Here is a 15,668-nt window from a genome sequence, read left to right as displayed (position 1 = left end):
AGAAACTTCCTTTTCGATGATTCCATACTATTATCCATTTAGATCTTTCCATCCTTACATATAAACAAAAAAAGAACTATGGAGATAGGTTTGATCAAAATTACACCTTCTAACTCAACTTACAAAACAAATTTATGAAATAAAAATGCATTTTTTCTTATATATTTTAATATGTTTAAATATCACTTATTCATTCGAGATTTCTAACTTATTTTCATTATATTGAAAATAGATTATTTTATACAAGAAAATTTAGATAAATATTGAAAAGTTTACACTCAAAATGTGGATAAATACACTATTAAAGTGTTATATCCTCAATTTACGAGAATATTTATATATTCTTCAAGCATCCAATAATTTCTAGATGGAAATCACTTGGGAATGGAGGAGAAAAGAAAATTAGGATTATTAAGTTGAGAAATGAACATTGTATTTGGTGAGAGAGAGTGAAGGTGGTGTTTGATACGTGGTATGAGGAAACTTAGTCAACTTGCGTGTATTAAATGATGAATTTGACTCAAATTGGTATGTTGGAATCTTTAACCCTTTCCTTCCAGTGCCAAAACCATATCACACACTTTTCCTAGATCATTTTCCCCTCTTAGTCGTTATCCAAAATATGATTATGATGTGCTTTTCCAAAATAAATAAATAAATATACCGTCTTTCTCATTAGACTATAGTTAAATAGCAAAATTCAACCTTTGTTCTTACTTTTTCCTATCTCCTTTGTATTTGATATAATTGCAAAGTAAAGTATATTCGTTTTATAAATGTTGAATAAGAAATAGGATCATTATTATATATGACATGTAATAATCAATTTATTTAAATATGATTTTAAATTTTTTATAAAATTATTATTTAAATACTTTTTTATTCTTACTTTTTACTTTGTTTGATGTGAGCCTTATTTTTTTAATATTCAAATATGATTTTAATTTTAATAATTTATATTCAATTTAATTTTTTCTCATAATGTTGTTAAAATTGTTAACTGGATGAATTCTACAAATTTGAATAATTTGTTCTAATTTATATTTTATATAAAAAACTAAAAAAATTTAGCATTAATAACTTCAATCAAATTATTTAGGATAAATCCAATGTACATGAAGATGAAATAGATTTATCATTTAAGACATTGAATAGATAAATAACAGTGAAAAAGACATGTATAAACAAAGTGTTATATTGTGAGGGTTAGAAAAATATAAGGCTATTGGGTCCTATGTAGAGGCAGCTAGGCCTGTTAAGTTAAGGATACTATAATCTTAGAAGGGGTTTTTCTAAAGTCTGGTTCACTTTAGCTTAAACCTTTCTTTTTTTAAAAGCAGAGTTCTTCACTTTGAGCAATGCCTTCTCTCTACCCTCTACCTTGTTTTCGTCGTTGTATGTTTGATTTGGAAGTGTTTTAACATTCCCGACGCAGAGAGCTTCAAAATGGACCGAACAATTCTTTGTTTCAGCGGGTAAGTCGTTTTTCCCTCTTTCTCTCGCTGTTATTGAACTTAGGGCATGTGATTCTTCCTTTGCATGTGCCTTGTACATTCTTCTTTTCATTCCTTGTATTGTTCTAGCTTTAAGAGTTGTTCTATCACCACTGAGTGGTTTGTAGGGCACTGCTTAGATTCTTCTCCGGGAAGGACACTGTAGAATCAAGTTGTGAGCTTAACTGTTCAACACTCCAGGTAAGGGGAGCTGGGATTTTTATTCTTTGATTCAGTGAGTTAGAATGTGCATGAGTTAGGGCCTGTTTAAATTTGTGAAATTTTGTATGTGTGAAACTGACTTTGCATGTTGTAATTATCTGAGCTGAAATTGATAATTTTTATATGCTAGGATATGTGCCTTTAAATTGACCAAGCTGTGAAACTGTACTATGATGCCATGAATTGAATGGGATGTGCTTTTTTGCTTTGATTTAACGTGATGAAGCTGTTTGAGGTGGAGAATTTGTGGTGGAATTTGGATTAGTGAAAGGCAAGTGTTTGGACAGGGTTTTAGGTCAAAAGAGAGGAAGTGAGGTAGTGGTTTTGGGCTGTGAAGGTTTTGAGTGAAATTGGACGATTTAGGCAGTGTAAACAAGTCAAAGGTGACTTGTTAGGAACCTTGAATTGGTCGAAAAACATGTCAAATGGTAGAATTAGATTTTTACCTCTAAGTCATGAAAATTTGTGTTTTAAAGGTGAATTTGAGTTTGAATCACTTTGGAATGGGGTTAATAATGTTTATAATCAATTAAACAAGTTTAATTAGGCTTATACTACGATCTAGGATCATTAGAAGTTTGGAAAGAGGTCTAGAACGAGTTATGGAGTGGTGATTGCTTGAAATCTGTAGAATTTCGTTCTGTAGATTATGCAGAGTCGCATAGCGCATCCTGTACGCTATACGAATTTTAGCTGAAAGGCTCTCCCGTAAGGAAAATTCGCTCACCGCACCAAGGGTGGTGTGCTGTGCGAATTTTTGCTGTCATGCCTTGCACCCTGGTGCATTGTGCAACCCGGTTGAGTAAGTTTCACACTTTTCCTATTCTGTTTGAGCTGTATGATGTTGTTTGACTGCCAGGGTATATGTATGTCTATATAACTGATTTGGGTGGCTTGATTGTGCAACATGATTAAGGGTATGATGTATTATGTTGTGAATTATAGTTTGAAAATATGTATGTACAAAGTATTTGATTTATGTAAGTGTAACAAAGTGGTGGTTGGTGTAAGTGTAACAAGTATGGTTGATGATGTAATTCCGTGATCCTCAAGGGAGGTTACATGGTGGTGCCCTGTGGTTTGTTGTGATTGACCATATGAATGGACGAAGTGTCCTTATGGGGTTTATCCTGACATTCTAATGATCATCCATGCTCAAGTAGAGAGTGATGAGTCATGTGGTGAGAATAGCAGGAGGTCCTAGCCCATAGGTTCTTGGGTGAGTTATAATGGACTAACCTCGGGTGGCAGCTGATGGTTTTCCAGTTACTACACCACCTGGGTGCACAAACCTCTGGAACTTGACATTTCATACTAGTCTGGATGGTCAAATCACATGGTCGGTCATTGGTATCAGAATAATGCGTTCGGTCTTAGTCTGTATTGTGTTATGGTCTTTACATGCTGTGTGTGATTGTATAACATGATTTTTATACCTAGCTCACCCTTGCTTGTTTGTGTTGCCTGTGTATGTCTTCTTTTACGATGATTATCGACTTGGATGGAAGCAGATGTCGCAGAGATGCCCCTGGAACAAGCATTGAAGCAATATGACGCTGCAACTTGGCCTCCTTAGGACTTTCATTTACTTTAGTGTCATTTTGAAAACTTTAATATATAGAAGTTTTAAATTTTAGTGTCCTTAGGAAGATGACTGTAATCCTAATTACTGACGTCTTTATAAATATATACTGCTATATATTTGGGATGCCACATATATTACATCGGTTCTAATTAATATCCTATGTAGTATCTTGCTCTTTTTTCTTTTTAATATTATATAAAATATGTTTATTTTATTTTATTTTTATTTTTAAAAGGTTTTCAGTGTTTACGAACTTATTACTATATTATTTATCACATTGTTTCTTCAACGACTTAGATCCCACGTTATATCTTTATTCTAATCTTTATTATGCTTTAGTGATAGTTTGTAGAAAGTTATTCAAACTTTTTAAAATTTTGAAAAAAGTGATTAAAGAAAAAATTATCTTAGTTTATCTTATTATTATTATTTTTTTGGAATGAAATTTTTTATTTGAAATTATAATAAAGGTATTTTTTTTATCTTATATAATAAATTATTCTTATATTTTATAATATTTTGTTAATGGTATTGAATAAGAAAAACAATGAAAAAGATCTAGATAGATTTGATCAAATGAACACTCAATATGGTTGTAAATCTAAGAACATAATTTTAATGAGTGTTTTGTGTCTATATAAGTGCAATAATCTGAAGAATATATACACTAGTGCAAAATGTTTCCATTTAACGTTAATCTAGAAAAAAATCAATATAAAAAATATCAGTTTGTAAACAAAATTAACAGTTTGACATCGAATCTCTTTAGTGTCTGATATCATATAATTGTTAGATATTTGTTTGGAAGAGAACGATGTCTAATATTTAAAAAGACCAACTGAAAAGAAATGTTCTTGACAAGTTTGATATAAAAGGCAGGAGAGACCATTTTATCTTACATAATTTATGAACATTATGTTTGACCAAAACCTATCACTAAAAATAGTTTGTTCTTTTACCCATTTATATAAAATTGTCTCGCTATGTCAAAATAAATCAAAAAGGTAATTTATTTATTTTTGTCACATTTTACATAAAGAATATTTTAATTTTTTCAATAAATTAATAAAAAATTATTTTTCGTCTAAAAATTTAGAAATTTGGTTCATAATTTTTGCATGAAAATCTCTTGATTAAATTTTCTTTGTACTTTTAACCATTGTTAGCATTCTCTGTTTTAAAAATGAATATAATGATATTGCACTTTAGAGCATCAACAAAAATATTAAAAACGAATATCATAATATGAATTGAAACGATAAATATAATTAGTGACCAAAACTTTTACAAAGTAATAAGGAACTATTTTATCATTCTTATGCAAATTATGACGAAAATGGTAAGGCACCTTCCACAATTTTTTAAATATTATTTTCTTCAAACAATAATACTACTATTGTTATTATCATGTTACAAATAATGGCGCTTTACAATATTCTTATATATTAAACTAAGAATGAAGAATACCATCTATTTCAATTTATGCATAAACTAACAATGTTTATATTTATGACATGAATTGTAATGTTAGATAAAAATTGCTTTTTAAAGCATTCATAAAAGTGAATAAGGAAAAGTTTTTTTTATCTCTGCAATTTAAGAGATCAACAAAGAAAGGATACTGTGTATGAGTGATTAATTGAAAATAAATTGAAAAATATTCTTTTGATAGATCTAAATCTTTTACCTTCATTTTGACACTATTCTTATTTATCTTTTATTTTCTTTTTTCTTAAGAAAATATAAAAGTATGTATTTTTATCACTATTTATTTTTGTATTTTTTTTAAATGAACATAAAAGTGTATCGTGATATTGTTACTCAGATAAATTGGAGAATGAAAGGTAATTGAATATTAAAGTGATATAATAAAAAGTAAATTCATTGAGAATTTGATATAGGATAATGATATTTTAACAACTCTTTTTTAACAACCTTTTGATAAGTGTTACAGTTCTATTCTCTGTTTTATTCTAAAATAATATTTAAAACGGATCAATCACAAACTGTGTTGTCAAAAGAGACTTTTTCTTTTATATATATGCTTGTGATTTTTGTGCATTCCTCATTTCCTGAATTTGTTGGCAAAAGTAAAGAGTTGGAGACCAGAATGTTTGTGGTCTTAACATTAACATTACTTGTGCAAAATGAACTCTTGTTATGTTTCTTACAACTCAGTCCAACGCTGTTGCACCCACATTGACCTTTCCCACAATATAACACATGTAACACTTTGGCCTCATATTTGGTCGTCTACCTCATACCATAATGTTCCACTTCATCAATTCTAATTAGTCTATGCACTGCTCTTATTTCATAAACTGTGTCGTGTTTTACTTTGTCAAAGCCATTAAATTCTTCTATGGAACACACACGTTCAAAAGAAGCATACTAAACTATTGAATAAGAGAAGTGAGGGATCAAAACTCATCTTTGTTGATAGATAACATAAACCACAATGGGAAGAAAACTGCTAACATCAGTTTAATGAATCGGGCTTATTAATAGATAAGACGGCATGTTGTGTTGAAATCACATCACCGTCTCTTTTAATCCCTGGTTATCTCTATATGAAAAAAACGACAAAAACAGAGCAAAAGAAGAAATACCCCTAATACAGGGAACAACAATGAACTAGGAAAAATTACGAACTACAGATACAAATTCAATATTTCTGCTTTTGATTATTCTAACAGAGAGGCAGATCCTCTGGAGGAGCCTCTATGGACTGCAACAGCCCAACTCCATTATCCACCAAGAGCACAGTGGCCAAACCCCACCCGATGTGAACATCCAAGTGACAGTGCATAATCCAAGCTCCTACAAATATCACATCACCCTTCATTAAACATCAAACTTTAAGTAAATTCTTGCATTAACAAGCAATCATAAAATGATCTTACACATCATGATAACTGATGGTATGAAAAAATTCATACTTTCAGTAGTCTCAGATCATGGAGTGTTCATTAAGCAATATCTACGTGACATGATTACATGTCATGTGAATTTTGTCATCATGTAATAATTTTTCCTTAGGACATGTACTGTTTTTATTTGGAGTAATTGATTTTACCTGGGTTGTCGGCAACAAATCGGATAACTGCCCATCCATTCACAGGTACTGCAACGGTGTTCCTCATAGGTGGATCAACAAGGTTGAACTTGGAAGTGTCTTTCTTGGGGTCAAAATTTCCGAACCCTTCTGCTACTATGTAGAAATCATACCCGTGAAGGTGAATCGGGTGGTTCTCAGGGGTCACGATGCTAGTGTCCTGCAACACAATCTGCACTCTGGATCCAAACTTCAACTTGGTCACCTTAGTCCCGGGAATGGGTTGCCACAGTGAGCGACTCACATTACCAGTGTAATCAAATTTCAGAGGAGGCTGTGTAGGGAAGTCAGTGGTGAACACTCCTTGGACTCCAAGGTGATGAGCCTGCAAGATGGAGACGTTGTTGGGGAGAACAAAAGAGACGTTGTTCATGCTGGCAGTGAAGCGTGTTCCATTTGGACCCTGGCATTGGTTTGGGCTGAAATTTGGAGGGCAATTGTTGAGGCCAAGGCCAATGGTGAAGAAAAGGTCGTCATCGATTTCTGCAGGGACTTCAACTTTTCTGGGGCTTCTGAAGCTTTTACTGAAGGCAGTGACTGTGTTGGTGTCGTTGTAAGCTGGGAGAGAGGGCATAAGGGGTTTGATGGAGATACCCTTTGCAGGACATGGTGCAGATTTGTAGTTGAGAATGGCTGTGGTTGTGGTGTTGTCAAAAGGGGCGTTTTGTGCGGATTGATAGGCACGTGCAGCCATGTAGTAGCGTGAGGGTGGTTGGTCACCTTGGATGAGAACATCGGTGGTTTGGCCTGGACCCAGCATGATGACTGAGGTGGTGAAGGGTTTAAGGTAGGAGGCATCGGCACCAACCACTGTGAGTTTGTGGTTGGCCACACTGAAGAAAAGTGGTTGGTTGAGTGCAGCATTGATGACTCGAAGGAGGTTGGTCTCACCAGAATCTATTGGAACAACAGTGGTGCCTACATTGCCAATCATCAACAGAATATACATCAGATTTATAAAATCATTGGACAATGTTTTTTTTTTTTTTTTACTTAGTTCCTGGGACCAGAATAACCTTGGTTGGTTGTTCAAAAGCTGTCTTACGCAAATAGTGTCATTTTTAATGGTCTTATGCAGATATGTTTATGAGTTGAATGAAAATTAAGCAATAATAATAACAATATATCAGACCTTGGCTAGAACACTTGTAAAGATCGCCAGGTTGACCGTTGATGGTGTATGCATCAGAAATATTCGGAGCTGCTCCTGTTTGTGTGGCTTGTCTCAGAACATCAATCGGATTTGCGTCCCACCATTCCCCTAATAAATGATCATCATTGTTTTCACCGTTAAACCATCTTCATCAAGTGCATATAGCATTTGTCAAAAGAAAAAGAAAATAGCAGATCCCACAATATCATTTTCTTAATCATCATTACCAACAATTATTAAACCCATGTATGTGAATTAATTAGTATAATTATAATGATGATTACCTAGAAGAATTGGTGTCTCGCGTTTAGGCTTAGCGAAAGGATATGCCTCTCCCTCTCTGGGGTGAATGATTAAAGCACCGTAAACAGTGGCTCTTAGCCATGAGCTATGAGCATGCCACCAAAGTGTGCCTTCTTGACCTTGAATGGTGAAACGATAGGTGTAACTCTCACCAGGGCGAATGGGACACTGAGTCACAAATTCTGGTCCATCAGCCCAACCTGTTCTCATTTGCCGAATACCATGCCTGAACAAATACAGCAAATCAAATAGCTAGGATAGCAACAAAAACTAATATTTTTCTTCTAAAAGTTCCATTCCATGCATGAAGTGATGAACGTGGCATGCAGCATAAATACTGGTATAACTGCATTTAAGTGAAACTCTTGCAATTAAGTGAAAAAGAGAGTTTTTAATGTATGCCGATGGATCACGAGCACATGTTAAGAATACAAAGACAAAGACGTTTTTGTTAAAAAAATAGTGTAAAAGTTATTTAATGCTTGTTTTTTTATATTGTGTTTCTACTGCCAGAAAAATTTCTTGCCAGGTGTCATACGGGTAGAATAAGATGATTAATCTAAAGGGAAAAGATTAAAAAAACTGTTGAATGAATATGTGATTGTTTAAAGTAATCAATGAAGCTTATTTAACGGTGAGAAGTGAAGCCATTGATATGATACCAGTGAATGGTGACATTGTAACGAGCTTTGTTAGTGACTTTGACGACTAAAGTGTCTCCATTGTTGACTTCCAAAGTTGGGCCAGGGAATTGTCCATTAACAGTGATGGTGCTGTGAGTGCTGCACAGCCTCTTCACTGGTGTTGCTTGAATCTGTCTCGTCACAAACGGGAACGAGTTAATGATTATCTTAGCAAGAAAGAGAAAGAGAGAAAAAAACTAAGTGAGGGAAAGAAGAACTTACAACAAACTCATGCTCCTGGATTTTGGCATTGGCTGAATACAATGCTGAAGCTAAGACAAGAAAAAGAGCCAAGAAAATGGTCTTGAGAGCTTCCATTGTTGTAGTGTGGCAATGATGGTTAAGGTTGGAAATTGCAATGGAAGAGATAGTGGGAGAGGGTGGTTTTATAGGAGAGATCAAAGGAGAGAGATAGGGTGATTGAGTTTGGCAGATTAGGTAATTTTGTTACGGCAAATTGGTCAGAGGCACTTAAGAAACTTAGTTCAACCTTATAAAAGTTGTTGCACCCACTAGTTAATTACGTTCCTGAATGCTTGCTTCTCAAGTCTTCATTAGGAGGTTGAATTTTCTCTAAGCATAATTACTCCCAGACAGTTCAGGAATAGTTTATACTTAAGATGGGTTTATAATAATTTACTCCTTTTAATTGGCATTTAACGCGGTGCAATTGCAATCACTCCTTTTATTATTGTAAAAGTATGCGACATTTCAAAGGGACCACAACCAAAAAGCACAGCAAAAAGGTTTTTACTTTTTTTTTATCTTTGCTGTCCAAGTCAAGCTTGTCTTATGCATATCTTTTTTGCCAAGCAGTTAACCATATGTTCTGAAATGGTTTGCCTGTAGCAAACTACCGTGTTATTCAGTGCAAGTAACATTGCCTCGTCAAACTGTTTTGGTTCTTGTTATCTTGGGATTGAATTTTTGTAAGCCAAGTTTGGAAAGTGAAGAAAAGTGAAAATTCATTTTGGTTTAGTCCAATTTGACTTTTTTTCTTGTTCTGGTGGTTGGAGAAAATAAATCACTTGTTAAAAGGATTGGTAATCCTTTTTGATGAAAAAACTAATGCACATTAAAAACAACTATGACTTTTGGAAACACAGTTGGCCCTTTGTTTAGACTAAACACTCTGTTTTAAAACGTTATTGCTACTTGAATGTTATTTCCTTGATCTATAATTAACCAACAAATGATTAAATGTTAAAGGCTTGTTGTTAAGCCTCTGATCTTAGGTTAATTGATTTTCTTTTAGGTTGGTTGTTCAAGATATTTAGGCCAATAGTTTTGTTATGATTCAAGTGGTTATTGATAGGAAAGAAACTAGCATTATTTAAAATTAGAGAATGGTATGCCATTAACGCGATTTGATTGAGTCCAACAAGAATCTAGTTAGAGATACTCATGAAAAATGCAACTTGAGATCGAGTATTAAATTAGGTGGCCTATCTCACGATATTTCAAACGTGGATGAATGATCAACGAGAATTATAAGCCTGTCATACTCAAGAATACGTACTTCACTTGGATGTATAATTATCAACAACAATAATAATAATAATCACTTTCACGAACGTTTTCAGGGCTTGATCACCATATTGCCACATGTTACGAGACACTTTCTCAGATGTTTGACCATATGATGGAGGATTTCGTTTCCCTAATGATCTGTTTGTTATATAACGTATTATGAACATTAATTAGTACCCAATTCAAGAATTCAAAAAACAAAGCATTAACTAAGAAAACTAGTTTCTTTCACATAATGGTGAAAAAATTCACAAGAACGTGGCAACTGCATGTATATCAGAACACATGCATGCTACCGGTTCTCTTGGATGAGTTACATAACTGATACAGTAAACGAACTAGCTTCTAGACCCTCTTAAAGGTTGAACAAGTGTATTTTGTTAAAAATGTTAAGTTTGAGTCCAAGTCTCATATTAGATAGGAAAATGATATTTTAACACTAATTTTTGAGACTATTTTGACATTACACACGTATCAAGATGTGGTTTGGTTAGACGATTTCAAATTAAAAAAAAAAACTTTGGTTTTTCTCTTCCAAATATGTCCTTGCTTCAGTTTTTTTTAATTTGAAATCGTTCAACCACATTTTGATATGTGTGCAGTGTCAAAATGGTGTCAAAAATTAGTATTAAAATATCATTTTCCTATTAGATAAGTCTCATACTAGATAAAAATGAAAAAGTAAAACACTGAATAAAGGTGAAAGACGCGTTAACCTAATCTATTGCCTTTAGATTTTAGATGATATTATATTTTGGATCTAACATATTTTAGAATCCATGGTAATGCAAACTAATCTTAGATCTGAAGGAAGATGGAAGATAAAATTTGTCTCTATTGAGTGATATTCTCGCAGTATTTGAGTTGATATGATGGGTAGATTTGAGTTGATGATAACAAGATGCATCTAGCGGAGGAGAACCTAAAGATTGTTGTGGTATGTGAGAAGACAAAACAAAAACCGTTAGATGCAGAGAATGAAAGCATGTCAATGTGTGACAGAGCGTAACTGGAGATGGGAAAGCAAAGACCAATCGGATAGGTGAACAAGAAATAAAGAAAGAACATGATACATGAAAGTTGGTAGAGTTTGTTACTGACTTTCTGAAATTCTTGTGTTGGAAAAGAAAAAAAGGAAGTACTTGAAAAGTCGTTACAGAGAGTGTGAAAGAAAGGCGAGAATTGACACAAGAGCAGAAAGCAATTCGTTGTCAAAAATTTCTGGTGCTTGGTCTCTCTCGCAAGAGCTTTTCATTTGTCTGGTAAAATAGTTGTCTGCTAGTTAGTCACTTTATATTATTTTTTGTTTGGGTTTTCCTTTTCATGGTTAGTTATAAGTGGGTGCGAACTTTAGCAATTTATTTAACTCCACTTCTTAATCCAGAATAATTAAAGAGAATAAGGAAATTAAACTGAACAGCAAAGTAATCCATCATTTGCGACAAACGTGTCTTTACCAAAGTGGGGTCTTCTTAAACACCACGCTGAAAGTGGCATGTTTCCTATGTTGTAAAATGCACATGTTACTGTAATAATCCTTGCAAGTTCATCGAACTCACTGATGTTGTATGTTCTATGTGTGAGGCATCCAATTTATGTCACATGAACGAAAAATTTTATATGATGATTATTCTGCAAAGGACAAATTTTAAACCTATTCTTTATTTTTTAAATGTGTAATGTATAAATTAGAGGAATTTCAATATAAAATCAACTTGATATATATATGTAAAATAATTATTTATGTTATAATATAAATAAATTAAATTGAATTATATGATGCTTTAAGAAAACTAAATTAAATTTAATATTGTACATTATTTTTAAATTGCGTGAAATATTTTAATTGTTTAAGTTATTATGAATCAATATCTTATTTTAGAGTATTTTTAATAATTCATATGGTTATTCCCTTTCTATATTAGGATATCAATTTAGAAGTGGAGTGTATTTTTTTGACCACACATACATATAAAGATATACACTGATAAGATATTGTTCGTCTTAGAAAACTTTTATTAATAAAGGTATTTTATGTGTATATAAAATCATATTCATTTTTAATTTTTTTATGTGGTATTTTATTTGTATCCAACAATTTTTTCGCTGATAATAAAAAAACAAGTGTGCAAATAATTAGATAAATGGTGTGTAGAGAAAAAAAAATTCAGTAACATGACTATAGATTTGTAGTGAAATAAAAAAAATGACAAAAAAAAATAGAAAACCATAACTCTTTATTTTAATTTATTGATAAAAAACCTTTTAAGATAGTATCAAAAATAAATCGATAAGGATTTAACTTATTGAATCCTTAACCGAAGATTTATGATTTTTTAATATATTTGTTTGTTTTACTTTTGAAAATATATCAAATGTCAATATAATAACATTCCCCTTTCATATTGAAACTCTTGTAAAAATGAAAAATTAAACATGTTTCTATCATATACATTGGTAGATAAAATTTAAAAAAATATATGATAATTATAGTTTTATTTTTAAAATACGTATTCATAAATGAAAATAGTATTTAATACGCTTGACATTAATACTTACTTATTAGATTATAAGACACAAAAACTATCTATGTCAATGTCTTAACAGAAGTCATAGGATAAATCCTTTTCGATATGGGCTTACATTATTTTGTAGTAATTTACCCTTTAATAAGCCGACTCGCTTAGAAAAATATAAGTCACAATTTGCTTGAAAAGATAAGCATATCATCCTTTCTTTCAATTTTTAAATGTACCAGTCAATAAAAGAACTTGCACACTTAAAGTATTTCCAAAAATAAATACATATAAACATATATAGCAAAAACATATTTGAATTTATCCAAAAATCAAACCTTACATAAAGAGCAAACTAAACTATTAACAAAATTATAATCAATATACAAACATGCACCAATTAATTATGATTTTAAATATATAAAATCAATATAAGAAACTCTATTTAATTTTTTTAAAGTTTTAGAGTTTAAAAAAGTAACTCTAATTAATATTTTATAACAACTATATATGAATACTTTTTTTTTAATTACTTATTAAATATATTATAACACGTAACTTATTTTATGTATAAATAAGGATTTCATTTTTACATGTTATGATAAATAAATAATTATATAATTCAACTGTTCCTATTTAAAATATATAAAAATAACATCGTTAAAATTAATTTTTGAAACTTATTTCTTCCATCATGATTTTATTCATAAAAAGTGTTTCAAAATATTAAAAAAACTAATTTAAATAGTTAGTAAAAAATAAAATAAAAGTGAAAACTGATAAATGTTATATAAGTTTCGTTATTATTAAAACTATTTTTACGTAATTTACTGTCTTTCGTTCACTATAATTTATTTTCATTTCTGTTTCTCTTAATCAATTTTGTAAATTTGAATAAAATACATACATGCATTGTTTTTACTGTGCACTGTTGAGAATTAAATGTAAATTTAGGTATCATTAGTAAAAAAAAAAAATTGAATACCATAACGTAAAAAGGTTTAAGTCTTACTATTAACATTATTCGAGGGAGTTGAATGATTGCGAGACATTTTTTACACTACTAATATGTAGATTATGATTTTCAAATTACATCAATTTATAACAGTGGCAAAATTATTCTTCACCTTTTTAACCTATTGATATTGTTGTAAGGATTTCGTATTAAACTTCATAAACTTATCCAACCTAATTACATTTTTCGGATTGACTTTTAACAATTAGGTAACTAATGAATGTATATTTATGTTTATATTTAATTTTAAAATTTTAGTAAAATAATTGTGTTTAAATGATTTAGTTGAATAAGATTTATGATGATTGACTTTATCGGGTTTGACAATTAAAGAGACTTAAAATATAATTTTTAGTTGCATAAATTATTTTGGATAGTTTAATAATTGTTGATGCAGTTGGAATTAAAGTTTGAATTGTAATTTTGAAAAAGAAAGAAATGGCTAACATGTAAATAAAAGAAATTTTTGGACTTCTCTGCAATTTTAAAAAACTAAGAAGGATATAAATGGAATTTAGGACACAATTTAGTTGATATTTTAAAGATGATTAATTAAATCTAGAAATATCACAAAGATCTTCTAAATATTTTTACAATTATCTAAATCTGTTAATTATTTGAAAGATATAACATAAAAGTTCTTATAACATAATATTCAGAGTTCAAACTCAATTAAACCCTATATAAATATCCAAGAGACATAAATCATAGCTCATTCTTCCATTCAAACTCACTGAAAAACAATCATCCGTCACTCCTCTCACTTTTATTTTTGTTAAGTTGAATTAATGAATTTGATTCTTTTGATTATTGATTTGAGTTATTATTCTCTTATGTCTTTCATCTCTCCATGGTATTAAAAATAATGATTTTTGCATTAAAAGGTGTTTGAATCTACATGCATATTGATGATGAGTCAAGCATATTGATGATATGAGTCAAGGGTTTCTAAGCTTGATTGAAAATTTACTTTAGTTGAATTTAGGAACTTTCATATGATTAAACGTGTTCTTACTACTAATTGAGAATGTACTTTGATTGGTGGTAAGATTTCAACTATAATTAATTAAAAATTTACTTTGATTAATTAATTTTTTATTTGGTTAGGAGATTAAGAATAAACACAATTAAACACAATAGGATTTTATTACGAATGTACTTTAGTTGCATTCATTGTGAATAGTCTAGAAAGGTTTTGCATTTGATTAAGATACTATTTTGGTTAATTGTATGGTCACCCTAAAGATAATTAAGAATGTATTTTAATTAATTTGAAACTCGAACAATAATGAATTGAACAATAGTCTATCTTAAAAAAGCAATGAAATTAGCCTATCATTGTTTAATTGATTATTGTTCGAGTTTCAAATGAAATAAAGTACATTCTTAATTAACTTGAGGACGATCATACAATTAACCAAAATAGATTTTCAATCAAATGCAAAACCTTTCTAGATTATTCACATTGAATACAACCAAAGTACATTTTTAATAAAATCCTATTGTGTTTAATCATGTTTATTCTTAAATATTCTAACCAAATTAAAAATTAATTAATCAAAGTAAATTCTCAATTAACTATACTTGAAATTCTTACTACCAATCAAAGTACATTCTCAATTAGTAGCTAGAACACGTTTAATCATATGAAAGTTCCTAAATTCAACCAAAGTAAATTCTTAATCAAACCTAGAAACCCTTGACTCATATGATCAATATGCATGTAAATTCAAACACCTTTTAATGCAAAAATCATTATTTTTAATATCATGGAGAGATGAAAGACATAAGAGAATAATAACTCAAATCAATAATCAAAAGAATCAAATTCATTAATTCAACTTAACCTTATTCGTAATGGAATTATAGTGGCCCTCCATGAATGGAGTGTAATACATGGTAAAATAAAAGTGAGAGAAGTGGTGAATGATTGCTTCAAGTGGAAGAGTTTGAATGAATGAATTATGATTTTTACCTTTCTTAGGTCTCTTTATATAGAGCTTGATTGGGCTTGGAATATTATGTTGATAAGATCTTTTATCTTATATCTTCC

General features: G+C 30.7%; 1 protein-coding gene and 1 long non-coding RNA gene across 2 annotated transcripts; one reads left to right on the top strand and one right to left on the bottom strand.

Annotated features, from left to right (window-relative positions):
- Positions 1-429: 429 nt before the first annotated feature.
- On the top strand, positions 430-3,439 carry LOC111241780. The gene is made up of 4 exons (XR_002668066.1): positions 430-528; positions 1,341-1,475; positions 1,622-1,694; positions 3,227-3,439. It is a non-coding gene; the product is annotated as an uncharacterized LOC111241780 (long non-coding RNA).
- Positions 3,440-5,713: 2,274 nt separating this feature from the next.
- LOC106763088 (laccase-5) lies at positions 5,714-8,920 on the bottom strand. Its single transcript, XM_014647265.2, has 6 exons — positions 8,777-8,920; positions 8,534-8,685; positions 7,853-8,097; positions 7,548-7,676; positions 6,377-7,333; positions 5,714-6,120 (listed from the first exon to the last, which is right to left on the bottom strand). The coding sequence occupies exons 1-6, from the start codon at positions 8,870-8,872 to the stop codon at positions 5,990-5,992; spliced, it is 1,710 nt and encodes a 569-aa protein (XP_014502751.1). The 5' UTR covers positions 8,873-8,920; the 3' UTR covers positions 5,714-5,989.
- Between the last annotated feature and the right edge of the window lie 6,748 nt (positions 8,921-15,668).

Source organism: Vigna radiata, chromosome 6 (assembly GCF_000741045.1).
Source record: "Vigna radiata var. radiata cultivar VC1973A chromosome 6, Vradiata_ver6, whole genome shotgun sequence".
In the NCBI taxonomy this organism is placed as follows: Eukaryota; Viridiplantae; Streptophyta; class Magnoliopsida; order Fabales; family Fabaceae; genus Vigna; species Vigna radiata.
The sequence above is the reverse complement of the archived record's forward strand: the minus strand, read 5'-3'. Positions and strand labels throughout refer to the sequence as shown.